General features: G+C 38.2%; 1 protein-coding gene across 2 annotated transcripts in view; it reads right to left on the bottom strand.

The window, feature by feature from the left end:
* The window catches only part of agap3 (ArfGAP with GTPase domain, ankyrin repeat and PH domain 3), a 202,564-nt gene that overhangs the window by 29,410 nt on the left and 157,713 nt on the right, over positions 1-15,441 (bottom strand). For both annotated transcript variants that reach the window (XM_024273323.2, XM_024273320.2), the window contains exon 13: positions 5,657-5,812. In XM_024273323.2, the coding sequence (XP_024129091.1) occupies positions 5,657-5,812 (156 nt within the window). The remainder of the gene's footprint in view (positions 1-5,656; positions 5,813-15,441) is intronic.

Genomic DNA, 15,441 nt, shown 5'->3' on the forward strand with positions numbered 1-15,441 from the left:
TTGGTGTCTTCTGTCTTATTTTGTAACAGTTATAAACGTGAATATAGGCTTATAGCCCTTTGCATTTATCCTCATTGCTGTTTCTTGTTTTTGTTTCCTTTATACAACTGTTTTGAAAAAAAAAATTTGCAGTCTTGAATTTTTGATTATTTTGAACTTTGTATTAATTTTTTTATCTGTTTTAAAGGCTCAATAAAAATAAAAATGAAAAAAAAATCTCCATAGGAATCACAATAAGGGACGATTGAGAAGGACTTAATTTATGTGTAAAAAAAATAGCCGTCTTCATGAATTCTCTCTGCACATCTGCCTCACTCTCTTCCTGTTTTTAACTGTTTGATCCCAAACTTAAAGAGAATTTTAAAAAATGAATAATAAAGTTGGGAATATATAAATATACACCTGGTTTTACCAAAGAGTACAGAACAGAAGTCTAATTGTAAAATTAAAAATGTCTCAGAAGGAAGTACTGTAAAGAATTGTGCCTTTTTTCTACTAAATGTCTTTCTATAAACCTACGCTCTGTAGATTTTCATTATCTCTTGTTGTCTGCCTAATTTCTGTGACCTTCGCAGGAACAACCAGCATCTTTCATATAAACCGGAGACCCTCATTACAATCTCCCTCCATTGTGTCACCCATGTTTTCTTCCTCAAGCCAAACGCCCCCCAATAATAAGAGGCTGAAACACTTTCTTTAAAAGAGAAATACATTAATGATGCTCCCCGACAGTCTGCATTAATCAGAAGGGGCTCCCCCTGAACACAAGTCTTTATCGGCCATCGATTTTCCAGTGGGTTTATAGCGGGCGACACACGGCGAGCGCTCGTCGCCAGGCGGCTGCTGGGAAGCACATTACGGGGCTGTCACTTGTCTCGACATGCATCCTGTATCATTCTTTAAGCACATGAGAAGTTCATTACAGCACACGGATCAGACGGTGCATAAGATATTAGGGGGGGGGGTGCTCCGTGTGCACGTTCTTGGTGGAAGTTGGAACAAAGACGCTAAAATGGGATTCAACCTTCTATCTACTGACGAATGATAAGGAAATAGACTTAAGATTTTTCTGACTGTATCTGAGAACTGGACCGAGCGAGTGTGATGTCACCCATAAAATGACACTTTGGCTCCAATAGAATCAAAATGGTCAATATACTTATATAGAGCTTTACTACTTCCCTTGAAGGCCCAAAGCGGTTTCCAGTCACATTTACACACTGATGGCAGCTGTGCTGTTGAACACGGACGCCACCCTATAACCACCAGGAGCGATGTGGGGTTCAGTTTGCATTGGGACACTTCACCACATGGGCAAGCAAGGCGGGAATCAATCCTGCGATCTTCCGATCCAAGGTCGACCCCTCTACCTCTGCACCATGGAAATAGAGTCAATGCAGTCGCTATTTTTTTAGCGCTGCAGACTGCCCTGTGTTGGTGTCAGAACACGCCAGTAGGCAGTGAGTCATTGTTTCTATGGCAACCACTCTCACAAATCAGGAGTGAGTTTGGTGGAAGTCCACATCAACTTTTGACTTTATCTGAGAACCCCAAACAGGAAGTACTTGCTGGTGGCAAGGAGGCCAAAGACTCAAAGACTTTCATTCAGAAATAGTTATTTCTCAGAAATTGTATTTGTCAATATAATCCTTGATTCTCTAAAACATTCTACTAAACATCGTCTTTCTATTTCTATTTTTGTCTTTACTGTCAGTTATTCAAGTTATAAACTGACCAATCCGGTGCTTCACTGACTCGGACTAATCACTGTCGAAGGGTTGCAGTCGGTTGCAATATGGCGGTAGACGTATCAGGAAGTGACAGCGAAGGCTCTAGCCCGATTTCCTGATCAGAAGTAATGCTGGATGATATGATGATACAGATCGTGTGGGCGATAGAAGAGTGTCTATCGTGATAATGCTTCTCTATCGTTTCTATCCTAATTTGATTAATTATTACCCCAAATACTTCATAAAATAGCCAGAGACAATTATGCAGGTGTTGCCTCGTCAGTGTGTGCACAAAAAAAGTGAAAATAAAGACAAATTAAAAAGAGATTCTTCATTAAAAAAACTCTGTCTTTTGGCTTTGCAACGTAAAACTGCTTTACGTTCTTTGATTCTCACTCAAGTATGTTTTACGACATATTTTACACTACTTAACACACGTGCAGAACGATGGACACGCAACAGCTTGAAGTTGTTTCCCTAAAGTTGAAACAGACGGATACAGTGATGCAGGCAGACCAAGAAGAAGCAGTTTCAGCGATTTGGCTGCATTTTGGATTCAAGACGTCCGACGGTGAGCAGAAGACAGCAACATGTAAGCTATGCTAAGAGCCTATTTCTGCAACAATACTAACAATTTAACCGATGCTAAACTGTCGAGTCGAAAATTTGCAATGTCTAAGATCCCTGATTCGTTATCTTTATAAATACAGTAGAGTGTCATAAAATATTGCTCTGGAATACAGAATAATGTTGGATCTAAAAGCCGAATGTGCTGCAAACAAATCTTTGAAATAAAATGTTGGTGAAGTTTCCTGTTTTCAATGAGTTGCTTTATCCGTTCAGAAATTGAGACAGAAGTTTTGCTTAATGACTTCAGTTCCTAAAGAAAAAAAAAACAAAAACCACATTAGCTTTAACATCTGAGCTTTAGGCCAGAGTTTATATTGTTTTGGTTATGATAACTCTTCAACAGTTAACACAATTGATGTAATTCTAGCAGAATTTTGTCCAAGAAATATGTTTTTCTACTCAGAAATATGAAACTGTTGTGTACTTTAAAAAATGTTTTTCATAAAAACTATTTTTTTTTACAAATTCAGTTTAAATACCTTTGATTTTTGGAGCAAATATAAAGATTGATGTCTATCAGTCACATCTGTTCTCATTTGATTTTTTGTGCAGCGCTAAAATGTTTTTTCTCAATTGTGACTATTCAATTATCTGTTACTTAAAATAGTCAGAAGAGTAAGCTATGACCTTTTTTCGGAGAATAGCCAAAAATATATTGTTGTATATCATGATATATATCGTTATCGTGATATAAAATATTTTATATCGTGATATATATAGTTTTTTCCATATCGCCCAGCACTAGTCGGAGATAATGCATGTCCTATGGTGGACGTCAACACCTTGATATGTACAGTTATATATATATATATACTGTCAATGCCTCATCCCTAGAAAATAATTCACTTCCTCCTCTAACAAAATTATGCCATTTCATTGCCATTTATTTTGTGATACAGATGCCGCCTTGTACTCAAACAACATCAGGATGCAGTAACTGGTTCAAATTTGTCTGTTTCTATGGCAACCGCTCTCGCCACTCAGGAGTGAGCTTGCTGGAAGGCCACACCCCTACTAGTTAAAAGCAGGCTCGGAAGAATCCTTCATTGAAACGTTTCAAACATTACGAACATGTGAGACCACCCACTTTTATTAAGGCGTCTGATTGGATAATTTATAACTTGAATAACTTGCTCTACAGATAATAATTTTAAAAAATGAAAATTATCAAAGAACATGTTAAAAAAAGTATCAGAGCAAGAATAACTTGGCTTCTTGGGACTGATGGGTACTTCCTGTTTGGAAAGCCAGGGGAAAACTCGGTCCAGTTCTCATATACAGTCAATGAAATACTTTCTAGTTTAACTCTAAAAACTACTAAAGGTCAAGAAGTTTACTGCTGTGTTGTTGTACGTTTATGAAGGATGTAACAGAAAAAGTATTTTTTTTTCTTTCCTCGTGGATCCTGAATGTCTCATGTTGACTAAAAATGTAATTTTAAGGCCATGGATGTCAAATATATATATATATATATATTAACAATTAATCCAATTCTCAATAATGTTTTAAATTTGGTGTAGTGAAATAGTAAAAGGTAGTTTGTTTTTATGAAAATAATCTCATAAATTAAAACTTATGTCTTTGCTTTGATATAGATACAAACTTAAAGTACATGTGGAGTGGAAGCGGTTTGATCAATATTTGTATCAAAAGGCATCAAGAGGTTAAAAATAGCCCCGTCTCGTCACATACTCAAACAGTCGTGGATGCACTGTTTGACAAATCTGGTCATAATGTTTTGTTTACGTTGTTGGAAAAAGAAGAAAAAAAATAGGCATCAAGAGGTTAAAACAGAATCAACATTTTGTTATTGATTAAAAGTTAGAAGATTTGCAATAAAACGACATTTTATTTATTTTCTTAATTCTTATGATCAAAACTGCAGCTTCTTATCTTGTTGTTTGTGGAGTCCTTGTTCTTTTTTTTTAAACTGGCGGTGGGTTTTCAGCGTGTATTATTTACATAATATCATCAAAAATAATTGTGTTTAAAAAATGTTATTTTTAACAAGAAATGTGAAACGAAGAAGTTTCCACAGAGTACACTTTTTAAGGCTCAGATACCCATTCAAAGTATTATTTCCAAATTTATAAATTACAAGTACATTTTCACCTCAAGATCCTGACGCTGTTTTGATTTATGACGCTTCCCGACTAATAAAATTCAATTTCATCCAGCAAAGCATGCTTCTGATTGCCCCGCAAATGAGATAAACTGATAGCAATTTATTTAAGGATCCCACCACTACTCTATTTTTCCCTTTCTTCTCCTCCCTCCTTGTTCTTTCCACCAGAAGACTCACAGCCCAGCCTTGGGTGAATCCAATATTTAAGGAATACGTCTGTATTCTGGAGCGTTCAGCAGAACAGACAAGCTGATGCTAATGGAAAATCTGGCAGAGCACAATGAGACAGACGGAAAACAATGTGCATGTTTTACGATATGAGAATCGGCCTCCTACAGTCCAACTTCCTCTTCAGGAGGTCCAGGAGTAAACAGATATGAGATATTCATTTATGAGCTTTGAAGATGTTTGACAATGCCAGCCGTCACTCAGCGAAAGTCTTTCCGTGCAACTTTCATTCTGCCAGGAGTTGCACATTAAGAGCCTAAGTAATGTCAAATAAAACTCCCGTACAGAAGCTGCGAGTTGCAGGCTGCGTCTGTACATACTTAGGGGCTGTCGCTCACCATAAACTCCCCAAATATAAATGATCCAGAATGTAGAGTACGAGGCACAGCAGGACTGAAGCCGATATTACCACATACTGTTCTAACAGTGGAAGGATACCACTTATCTCACTCCACTTATCTGTGAGATGCTGCTCCACAATGTGGTCAACAGACCCATTCCGGCGGCAAAGAGAAGCTGTCAGAGACCATGATAAAAAAGTATAATGATTATAAATGCTGAGCCCCATTTAGGAGGCGTCACTCGCATTGTTGTTGTAATCCAGTGTATCAATCTTGTTGATTGATCATCGCGCTCTGGTGACATGGGTTTTATGGCCTCTGAAATGCTTCTCAGTGTTTTCACAATGCCGTCCAATTAGGGGGCTCCATTCATCATTGGGCTGAGGAATCATTATTAATTGGGTGGAGAGCTGACTGCCACTCCCCTGCTGAGGAGGGCCACAGCGCCCCGTTCACACAACAGTCAAATAAATGGGAGCATTAGGGGTAAAAATGTGACTGAGCATCAAAAAGACGCTATGTTTCGGTTATTGGTTGATTTGAAGGGTTTTGTACAGTAGAAGGTTAGAGGGCGCCCCGTTAGAGCATGCTAGAGGGGGTACCTTCGTAGCCTGAAGATACGCCGTCCGGCTTTGTGATGCCCGTGCTCTTTTTCCGCCGGTGTTTCTTCCGGTTGGCGTGCGGCGAAGGTGGGGGCTCAAGTTTGGGACTCGTTGCACTGCCCACACTGGAACCGGTTGGATCGCTCGTCCCATTGGCTACAAAAATAGAATCCAAAGATTAAAATTATTCTTAAAAATATGAACTTTTTTGCATTTGCTTTTTTTTTTGCTTCTTTTAGCCAAAAAACGATCATTGTAGCATCTAATAAAATCAGTTCTAGAGCCTTTATTACACTCTAGGGCAGGGGTGTCAAACTCATTTCCTGATCTCAAGTGGGCCGGACATGTAAGATGATTGCAAAATAACCTTTGGTCAACTTGTTATCTGTAGCTTTGTTTTTTTCTTTCAGTTGAGAAAAATGCCTTAAACAAGCTTGTAGCCTATCACTCTTCACTCATCACTTAAAATTTCAAAACTTCAAGTATATTAGCAGCAAGCATTTAATGGGCTGTGGTTTAATCTATTATAGTATTTTTAAAGGCGTTTCTTGAATATTGTAGCAATATGCTAACATTTTTAGCTAATTTGGTATCTATTGGGTTTTTTTTAGTCTACTTTAGAGTTTAGCTTCTATTTTAGCAACATGCTAACGTTTTTGGCTGATTTGTTATCTACTGGGGTTTGTTAAAGCTACTTTGGAGTTTAGCTTCAATTTTAGCAACATGCTAACGTTTTTGGTTAATTTGTTACTTGGGGTTTTTAAGGCTACTATGGAGTTTATTTTCTATTTTAGCAACTTGCTAACGTTTTTGGCTGATTTGCTATCTACTGGGGTTTGTTAAATCTACTTTGGAGTTTAGCTTCAATTTTAGCAACATGCTAACGTTTTTGGTTAATTTGTTACTTAGGGTTTTTGAGGCTACTATGGAGTTTATTTTCTATTTTAGAAATATGCTAACGTTTGTGGCTAATTTGTTATCTACTGGGGGTTGTTAAAGCTACTTTAGAGTTAGCTTCGATTTTAGCAACATGCTAACGTTTTTGGCTAATTTGTTATTTACTGGGGTTTTTTGGGCTACTTTAGAGTTTAGCTTCTATTTTAGCAACACGCTAATGTTTTTGGCTAATTTGTTACTTGGTGTTTTTAAGGCTACTATGGAGTTTATTTTCTATTTAAGAAATATGCTAATGTTTTTGGCTAATTTGTTATCTACTTGGGGGTTGTTAAAGCTACTTTACAGTTTAGCTTCTATTTTAGCAACATGCTAACGTTTTTGGCTAATTTGTTATTTACTGGGGTTTTTTTGGGCTGCTTTAGAGTTTAGCTTCTATTTTAGCAACATGCTAACGTTTTTGGCTAATTTGTTATTTACTGGGGTTTTTTGGGCTGCTTTAGAGTTTAGCTTCAATTTTAGCAACATGCTAACGTTTTTGGCTAATTTGTTACTTAGGGTTTTTAAGGCTACTAAGGAGTTTATTTTCTATTTTAGAAATATGCTAACGTTTTTGGCTAATTTGTTATCTACTTGGGGGTTGTTAAAGCTACTTTACAATTTAGCTTCTATTTTAGCAACATGCTAACGTTTTTGGCTAATTTGTTACTTGGGGTTTTTAAAACTACAATGGAGTCCAATTTCTATTTTCGAAAAATGTTAACGTTTTTGGCCATTTTGTTATCTACTGGGGGTTTTTTAAGCTACTTTAGAGTTTAGCTTCTATTTTAGCAACATGCTAACGTTTTTGGCTAATTTGTTATCTACTTGGGGATTTTATATCTAATTTAGAGTTTAGCTACTATTTAAGCAACGAGCTAGCTTTTTCGGCTAAGGTGTTTTGGGCTAATTATAGTTTAGCTCTTATTTAAGCAACACTAAATATATTTGGGTTAGGGATTTTTAAGCAAACTACAAATATTTAAGAAATGTAGGTCAAATTCAGCTATCGATAGTTCTTTAACTAAATGTCCAGTCTTTTAGCAAATTTAACATTTTGCAAATAGCTTTAGCATTTTCAGCAAATCCCTTCAGCAATAAAGTAAATTGTGTCACTATTTTCAGCCTCAGCATCTTCAGTGACTACTTTCAGCAAAAAATATTCACACAAGCATTATCACAGGTAATGTAACTTTTGAAGTTATAATTATTATAGCTTCTATTCATATTAATTTTTTGACAACATTTTGGTAATTGTAGTGTCACATCTGATCATTTTTATATCAACTTAACAGCAGACAGGCTAGCACGGAACCCAACTGCATCTACCCAGACGTGGCACGCATTTACGCCGGTATTTCTTTTTCTTTGCTTCCCCTGGTGGCAGAATTACAAATAGCGCCCATTACTTTAAATAACCAAAATCGCCACAAGAATGGGCTAGAAATTAGTTTTTTTTCTCCTTCAACAGTTTTTAAGAAGACATTTTCTTTGCAAACCTCCATAAAAATGTAGTTTCTCTGATCGATTAATTAACACACTGGTTTTAATAACTGACCTCAAGTACGAGAAAGAAAGTAATAATGTTCAAAACTTTCTATTTCTTTCAGAATGACTTTATCGCATCTCAGTTATCTTCCTTTTTAAATATTTTTTAGGCGAGTTTCAGCTCAAGCCCAAATGTGTCAAATGTGAGGGTTTCGAGCTTTAGTCATTTTTTCTTTCATGTAGTTTCATAAATGCGTGTTTAGAACACTTAACATTTACTTTTTTAGATTATATAAGAAGATCTAATTTGTCAGGGACTTAAGTACATGTATTAACTTTGTGTGCAGAAGGATTTATCTCAATAATATTTTGGAAATAAATTCAAAAGAGTCTGAAAATGTTTAAATCCAGGCTGAAAACGTTTATGTTGATCAATGCATTTTAAAATGGGAACCATTGTATTTGTACATATTACATTGAATTTGATTTTTAAGGATTTTGCCTATGTTTTAGAAATAGATTTTTATTTCCTTTTTGTAATTTTGCATATTACACAGCACTTTGAATTGAACAGGGCACGAATCGTGCTTTATAATTAACCTGCTTGCTAATATTTCCTATTTAAAGTATAATGAAAAGTACATAGTAACTCTGAAAACGCATCTGAAATTTCAACTTTTGAACAAGTTAATTGTTATAACAATGGTGGATTTTGACATAACAAATTGTGTTTTAATTAATTAAACTAATGAAAATGGTTAAATATTGAAAGGAGAAATGTGGATTTGAATATCAACCTTATGATAGACAAGAAAATAAATGGATGTTTCTACATCACTATGGGACCGTACATTTTTAGATTATCCTAATTTTCTGCATTCTACTTTGATTTGTCTGTTTTAATCACTTCTTTCTTTCCTTTAGATTTTTTTTTGAGTCTACATTGATCATTTTCTCTCTATAGGTTTGGTATTTCTCATTTATTAATCAAATATTTCTTAATAACTTCACTTCCTGTAATTTTACAGGTTGTAGTTTAAAGATAAAGCTCTAGGAAAATGCATTTTAATCAGATGGATAACAAAAACAGTAAAATAACATTTGGCTACATATAAAACACATAATAATGCTTGGAAAATAATTGAGAAATAAGAGACATGGTTGAAGGAAAAACGTAAAACGAATAAAATACAGTTTACAGTAAAATAAAAACAAGGAAAACAAAAACATGTTTATACAGTATTAAAATATCTTATTACAGTATTTTTAGTCATATGAGGATGATCATACCAGATGCAATAAATATATATACTTAATAATTAACTATTTTGAATTAAAAACAATAAATTAAGGTAGAATTGTTGCCTCTGCTGTGTCAACACAGCGCCAGCAGCAGCTGTGAAATTGAAATGTTTTAATTTTCTTGCTTTTTTATGATTCCTTCTTCCTGCTGATTAAAAAGGGAAAACCTAATTTTTAATAAACAGCTAAAAATGGATTTATAAACTTAACTTAAGGTGAAACAACAGGAAAAACTTCATCAGTAAAAATAGTTTTTGCTGATGCAAAATCTTAAGATTCCTTAAGATTCACTAAATTTTAATCATTTTTTTTAATGTTTTCATAGTGATGAAGCTGTTCATTACAGTAAATATTAACAAGCTACAACTGAGACGAAAAATAAAATTCTCTGAAAATAAATTTGACATAAATGTGATGATTTATTTTGTTAAAAAAAACTGCAGCTGTAATTTTAAATTTCAACTCAACTGTTTATGCAGAGAGAAATGAGCAATTACGCACTTACAGATGGGAAATGGCTTTGAATATTAACGACATTTGACATTAAAACTTCACGGATAGTAGACTTCACGTTGTAATAATGCGCCTGCAGTGGTAAAAGTTGAAAATGGTTGAAAAAAAAAGCTTTAAATGGTGTGAAGGACAGCTTTTGGGCTATCAGTGGACAAATGGTTACCTACGCTGGCCTGCGGCAAAGCTCTCTATATTACTGTCTGGGAGTGACAGGGGGCTAAGAGCCGGCTTTGTTTCTTGTAAGTGATTTTATAAATGTGATATTAACCTGTGCTACCGTTGGGCAAAAGAACAGGAGGGATGGGAGGATAGGAGGGGGTTGTCAGCTTCCCATCTTTCTGATTTCCTGACATTTGACATCACTTTCCCTTCTTTTCCCCTCTGGATGCCATTAAGAAGCCTGAGGGAGGCAGGGAGGGAGGGCCAGTAGATGGGCCCCATATTGCTCTCCTCTTACCACCCTGTGTGGTGCTGGCAGCCTCCTCCATTGTCTCCCATCAAAAGCTCATTGTAGTGTGGCAAACTCCATTCATTTCCCCGTGCACTGTCCCAGCCCCAGGGGTGGAGTGCAGGAGGACAAGGGGCTCAGGGATTATTGCTGTTGTTGTTGCCAGTTGCACATGCTATAATGTGCGGCAATGTGCCATTAGCCTGTGTACAACATTAGGCCTAATTCGGTCATTACCTTTAGGGAGATGGGGCTGTCTTGGAGGAGTAAGATGAGCTCGGCGGGGGGCTGAAGATGCTTACATGGGGGGGAGCGCGGGGCTCTGCTGCACTGCTTAAGTGTGGGGAAAAAATAAAGGAGGACAGCACCTGAGACTTCTACAACGTCTGAAGACAAAATGTTTGATCCTGACAAAACGGATCATTTTAAAGATGTGAAGATAATTAATGTTCACATTAGGAGCGGAAGACGGATGTTTGCGCAGCAGCGCATACATGCAGCTCCCTGAATGGCAGCGCGCAGCCACACATGTAGCAGCTCCTGGTCGAGGCGTCTGTTTCAATTTCCCTGTTCCCTTACAACAGCCCCCCTGAGACGAGTCATTAGCTGGCTCAGACAGCTGGGGGCACAGGGGTCCTCCGCGCGCCCCCCCCACCCTCCCTTTCTGATTCCTCCTCCCTCTCCATACCAGCGTCTGTCCCGCAAGCTCGGCTCCGTATGGCGGGCGGAGGACCGGCGCTCCGACCTGCCTCCGACGTGACAGCCAGCATTTGTTTAATGTCGCTTGGGGTTAAAGGGGAGGGCTGCCCCTCGGGGGCCCCAACCGTGTCCTAAACACCTCTAATTATCAATTTCTGCCCTTAATGTTGTGGAACATGACACCGGGCCTGTTCTCGCCGCACCTGAAACATTTATGGGGGGAGAGCTCTGCTTGCGCCGTAAACTGGAATCGATCCGGATCCTGTAGTTCCTGCGTTTCCTTAACTGGCGGTTGAGTTAAATTTGTTGGCGTGAGATTATGAAAGTGAATCAGGATAGAAATCACCGTGGCATTATTAGCTAGCTGTTAGTGCGGATGAGGGCCATCAGGAACAAGCTGGGTAATGAGGCACACCGCGGATCATGAGACTCTTTACCACTCAGCCGCGATCACCTGGGCAGCTGAATAGGTATGAGCCTAACCTGTGATTACAGGGTACGGCGTTCCCGCCACGGAGATGACAGTTAAACCTGCTTCAGCTTCGGAGGCGGCGGGTGAGACAAAGAGGGCGCCGCCGACAGCTTCCTGCCTTTACCAGAGCCACACGGAGAGTAAATGGAAATGAAAGAAGGGGGGTGAGGGAGCGTGCAGCAGGGGGTGAGGGTGAACGGGTGGGGGGTGGGGGGTATTTCATTGTTATTCAAGAGGCTCAGAGTAAGGAGCGCCATGATTCCGCCAGGCCCCTTGACACGGCAGCCCTGCCTGTCCTCAATCAAAGCCAACGGCTGCAATTAATGGCAAAAATTAGAAACAATCACCGCCTCCCCCTTATTATCCTCAATTAGAGTGTACTAATCAAGGCCTGATCGCGCTCCGCTGCTCTCTCCAAACTAAATGTCAAACTTCATTACGGCCTGGCGTAGAAATCAAACACCCCACACGCCATCACCCTCGCATCAGGAGACTGACGTATAAAACACGGTGCCAAGGTAAAGGCTATCTGTGCATTAAGCACTCGTGTTCCTGCGAGAGGAAATGTCAGCAATATCCAGGAAAAATCAGAGTCTAACAGGTAAACTTTACCAAGTGCTTCAAAATATTCAAATCTATAAGGTTTATTTAAATTTCTTGCTCAATCTTCACAGACAATAACCCTATTTTGCTAAAATTACATGGTTTCAAATTTAATTTTAAGCAATCAAATGTCTACTCAAACACAGTTTCCCTTTTTACAACTCAATTAAATAGATATGATGATTAAAGGGCAACAAATCCAAAACTATTTGCTCTAAATTGCCAGTTAACTTTTATTTTTTTAAATAACTGATTTCTGATGTTTAAGAAACAATAAAAAGGATTTCCTGTTGATGTAAAATATTGTTTCGTACTTCATTTTATTAATTTGGTTTGTAAAACAGATCAGCATGAATTTGTATTCTATTCTCTTATTATTGGCTGTTTGTGTATTCTGTACATTTTTGTGTAAATCATGTAAATGATGTAAACTAAACCAATAAACCAAAACCTCATGCTTTTGAACCGACGTTTTCCCTCCTGTTGATGGTTTTGAGGCAACGTTTTCTATGGCGTTAAATTTACGCCAAAACTCTCCCACGAGCTTATATCAAACTCCACGAGCGCAGGACAGTCTCCACGAGCGCTCCTCAACTCTTTGGCACTCTTGGAAGTATTCTTATGCTTCTGTGACCTCTCCTGCTCGCCTGTGAAAGTATTCTCTCCCCTCGTGGCGGACTGTGCGCTCATGGAATTCTGAAACTCAACATTGAAGAAAAAAATACCCAGAGAAACCCATAAATCATTCGTTTTTCAAATGAAAGTTGTTACGTGAGCGCAGGAATCCCTCCACAAGCGGGTAGGACTATAGGAGCGCTTTGAGTTGGGCTGGGTATCGGTTATAATTTCCAGAAACGATTCAATTCAATTCACAGGAGCCTAATTTATATGATTCTGATTTTTTTTTTTTTCATTCAATTCTTTAATTCAAGTCAATTTTAAGTTTACACATTTATACACATTTGGGTAAAAATACATTAAATTACATAAACATTAACTATGTAATTTAAATATATTTACATTAATCTGTTACAGTTCATATATAGTAAAATATATCAGTGAAATAATAAGATTGTTAATATCATCCAGTGTTCCATGGATTCTCTAAAGGAGAAGTTCTACCAAAAATGTTCAGATCATTAACATTGTAAACATTGTTCTGCTTCTCCTGGAGGACGTTTCAGTTTGGCCACTAGGTGGCGATCGCGCTATAGCATTACACCTCAATCCACAAGAAGAAGACAGTATAAGGAAAACAAATATGTTTTAGATCACTGATAGTTACTTTAAAAATATTTTCTTAAAAGACTTCGTAAAATTAATGAGTTTATTAAGATGTTAATTTAGTCAGCAATGCATTTTTTTGGTCAACCGAGCGTTAGCATTAGCTGTCCTATGAGAAATTCTATTGAGCGTTAGCATAAAGCTAGCGGACTTTAGCTTTATTTATTAAATCAATTTGTTTACTTTTATGCTTAAATCAATTAAAATCGATAAATAGATTTTTTCAACCCAGCCCTAGTTTTGAGACGATGTTAAATTTATGGCGTCAGTATTCCCCTAGCAACAGTAACGGGGCGGGGCCAATAGAAAAGCGGCCAATCACACACAGGTTTCTGTTTCCTTTTTAGTTTTTTCTTTTTTTAACATAAACTCGGGCGGGAGTTGTTACGTGCGGACAGGAATGCCTCCAAGAGCAGGGAGGTCTACAGGAGCGTTCATGGAGGCAGAACTGTGCCTGTGGAACGTTCATTACGTGCGTGGAGTTTGATATATGCTCATGGGAGACTTTTGGCGCAAATTTAACGCTTTAGCTTTCCCTCCTGTTGGTGTTTTTGAGGCGACATTTTCCCTCTTTGACTTCAGTTCCTGTCATCAGCAGATCTCTCACATTAGTAAGATAACTGAGCTTTAATCCAGCTTCAGAGATTAAGGTGCACGAAGGCGAGCGTGATCAGAACAGGTAACTGATGCCTTAAGGATGGCTCCTCTTATGACTGCGAGCGATACAAAAATTGAGCCGGGATTTAATCAAAAAGCCACGCTCAATATTCAAGAGATGCCTCTACCTCTGCTTTTGCCTTTGCTCAGTGGGTTTACAAATGAGCGCATTCTTTAAATAATATGGAAATTGTTACCTGGCTAAAATGCATTCATTCTCTTGCCAGCCATCAATCTGCAGTTTTTTGCATCACACTTTATGTTATAACCTGCAACCTTCACCAAGGATAATGGAGTGATTGGTCTTGGTTGGAGTCAATTCAAATGACAAAACATAGGCAGTCTTTACTTTGGAACTCCCTCCATTGATTACTGAAGACACATTAGGATGAAATATAAAAGGGTTGACTTTCAATCAATTTCATGCTTTCTGATAGTCCAGTGGCTTTTTTTACACCACAGATGCATTAATTCAGGCTCTGAAGGAAGGAAATGGATTTTCAGACAAAAGTTGTGCTTTAACTGTCTGCACTGACTATGCACTGATTACAGACACTTCTCTTCTTCCAACATAATCTATCATTTAACACATTGCTGCTATTGTTTTTCAGCTCATTTGGCTCATTCGAGCTCATTTGTGGTTACCTTAAGAGTAGCATGAAAATAATTGAAGAAAATGGAATAATGGAGCAAATTGTGAATCTGATTTAGTTGAAGACTGGATGCTGGTTAATGAGCTATGATAATATTGAGGGCTTCTGAATGTAGGAAATATGAACGGGGTAAATTTTAGCCTTCTAATTTCCACAGCGCCTCGCCTCTTCTATGCATTGAGGATTATTTTGCTTCCAAAGAAACGTGATACCGCAAAAAAAGCGCTTTGTGGAAAAAGTTGACACACACACAACACAACACACTAGAGCTCATTTATTTGAGGACCCCACGAATCTAAGTAATTCTGCTTTGGGCATGCTGCTGATGGGAGACGGGGGTAGGGGGTGATGGAAGTGCCGGCGTCCAGGCAGAATTGATCGTTCGGCATCTCCAAATGAGAGGCATGCTTGTCTGCGGAACCACGAGGGCCGTGCAGTTGGACTCCAGCAGCGCTCGTAAAGTGCGCTCTTTAAACTGCCGGGGCCCCTGGGAGCCCATGGGGAGGGGGGGTGCCGCCGCCGTGCTAATGAGAACTACCAGAGTGCAAACATGCATGGAAATGACTGTTATTCTGTTGATGTGCATTTAAGTGCTTTTTTACTGCCAACCACAAAGAGAGGGAAATAACTGGTGATGAATGGTACCCCTGAAAAGCATTCATTTTCCTCTTCGAAAGAAAGGAGAGGAAAACAGCGTGGAAGGAGGAGGAGGAGGGGGGGCAGAGTAAGATGG

The sequence above is a fragment of the Oryzias melastigma genome, linkage group LG17 (genome assembly GCF_002922805.2).
Source record: "Oryzias melastigma strain HK-1 linkage group LG17, ASM292280v2, whole genome shotgun sequence".
NCBI classification, from domain to species: Eukaryota; Metazoa; Chordata; class Actinopteri; order Beloniformes; family Adrianichthyidae; genus Oryzias; species Oryzias melastigma.